This window comes from Malurus melanocephalus, unplaced genomic scaffold (assembly GCF_030028575.1).
Source record: "Malurus melanocephalus ecotype Western Australia unplaced genomic scaffold, MMel_1.1 scaffold_1135, whole genome shotgun sequence".
Taxonomy (NCBI): domain Eukaryota; kingdom Metazoa; phylum Chordata; class Aves; order Passeriformes; family Maluridae; genus Malurus; species Malurus melanocephalus.
Genome location: NW_026624367.1, coordinates 3,237 through 4,804, shown reverse-complemented (window position 1 = coordinate 4,804; position 1,568 = coordinate 3,237). Strand labels below are relative to the sequence as shown.

Below are 1,568 nucleotides of genomic sequence, written 5' to 3'. Positions count from 1 at the left end.
CTCATGGGGACAGGCAGAGGGGTCCCTCCAGCACCCCAATTTAAAAAAGGGGGGTGTGCATGATATGGGTGAGAGAGGAACCCAAACATCCCATGGGAAACCCAAGAGGAACCCTGAGCACCCCAAATTTCAAGAAGGGGTCACCGAGCATGACATGGGRCACCCAGCACCCCAAGTGGGACCCCAGCACCTCAATTTGAAGGGTGGGACTCCCATGGAAAACAGAAGGGGCTCTGAGCAGTTTCAAGAGCGGGGTACCCCACATCCTCTGAGAAAGAACGGGGTCCCCAGCACCTCAGTTTTGAGGGTGAGACTCCCAGCACCCCATGGAAAACAGAAAGGGACCCTGAAGCACCCCAATTTCATCAAGGGGGGTACCCAGCACCTTCTGGGCAACAACGGGGTCCCCAGCACTTTGATTTCAAGGGTGACACTTCCAGCACCCCATGGATCAAACGGGAACCCTGAGCACCCCAATTTCAAGAGCGGGCTCCCAGCACGATCCCCAGCACTTCAGTTTCAAGGCTGGGATCCCCAGCACCCCAAGGAAAACTGAGGGGGCCCTGAGCACCCCAATTTCAAGAGGAGGTTCCCAGCATGATCCCCAGCATCTCAGTTTCAAGGCTGGGACTTCCAGCACCCCATGGATCAAACGAGAACTCTGAGCATCCCAATTTCAAGAGGGGATTCCCAGCACCCTATCGGGGTCCTCAGCACCTCAGCTTTAAGGCTCGGACTCCCAGAACCCCAAGGAAAACTAAGGGGGCTCTGAGCACCCCAATTTCAAGAGGGGGCTCTCAGGACCTCAGTTTCAAGGCTGGAACTCCCAGCACCCCAAACGGGTGCCCTGAGCATCCCAATTTCAAGAGGGGTCCCCCATCACCTCAGCAGTGTCCCCAACACCCCAATTCCCCCCTCAGCACTCCCATCACCCCCAGGACACCCCAGAACCCCCCCAAACCCCGGGGTGAAGCGCTGCACCCCATAAAGAACCCACACAGCCCTTCGCCCCTATTTTAATCGGGGAGGGGGTCCCGAGGARGGGGTTTCTGACCTGTAGAAGAGCACGTTGAGGGGGATGGTCCCGATGTGCCAGAGCGCGTGGGCGTCCAGCACCCAGAGCAGGGGAGGGAAATCGAGGAGCTCGAGCAGCGCCAGCGCCTGCAGCAGCAGCACCGCGGCCGCGCATTTCCACACGTGCGGGAGGCGCCGGCCCTGGCGCAGGCACCACCGCAGCCACCACGCCACCGTCAGCATTCCTGGGAAAACGGCACCGGGAGAGGGGCAGGGGTGAGGGGAGGGAGGCAGGACACCGGTCAGAGTTCGTGGGGAAATTGTGGGGGGAGGAGGGATAGGGGGATGCTTGAATACTGGTCAGAATTTGTGGGGAAATAGGGAGTTAAGGGACAGGGGAGTGTCCAAACCCTGATCAAAATTCCTGGGAAAACTGGGGGAATCAGGGACAGGGGAATATCCAACCCCAGTCAGAATTCCTTGTGATTATCAGGGACAGAGGAGGTGCCCAAACCCCGGTCAGAATTTGTGGGAAAATAGGGGGTTAAGGGACA

At 58.6% G+C, this 1,568-nt stretch overlaps 1 protein-coding gene across 1 annotated transcript in view; it reads right to left on the bottom strand.

Moving 5' to 3' along the window:
- Window positions 1–983: 983 nt before the first annotated feature.
- PGAP3 (post-GPI attachment to proteins phospholipase 3) overlaps window positions 984–1,568 on the bottom strand; it is a 3,819-nt gene continuing 3,234 nt past the window's right edge. Inside the window, exon 3 of the mRNA XM_057387104.1 lies at window positions 984–1,370. Coding sequence (XP_057243087.1) covers window positions 1,012–1,370 — 359 coding nt within the window. The 3' untranslated portion in view covers window positions 984–1,011. The remainder of the gene's footprint in view (window positions 1,371–1,568) is intronic.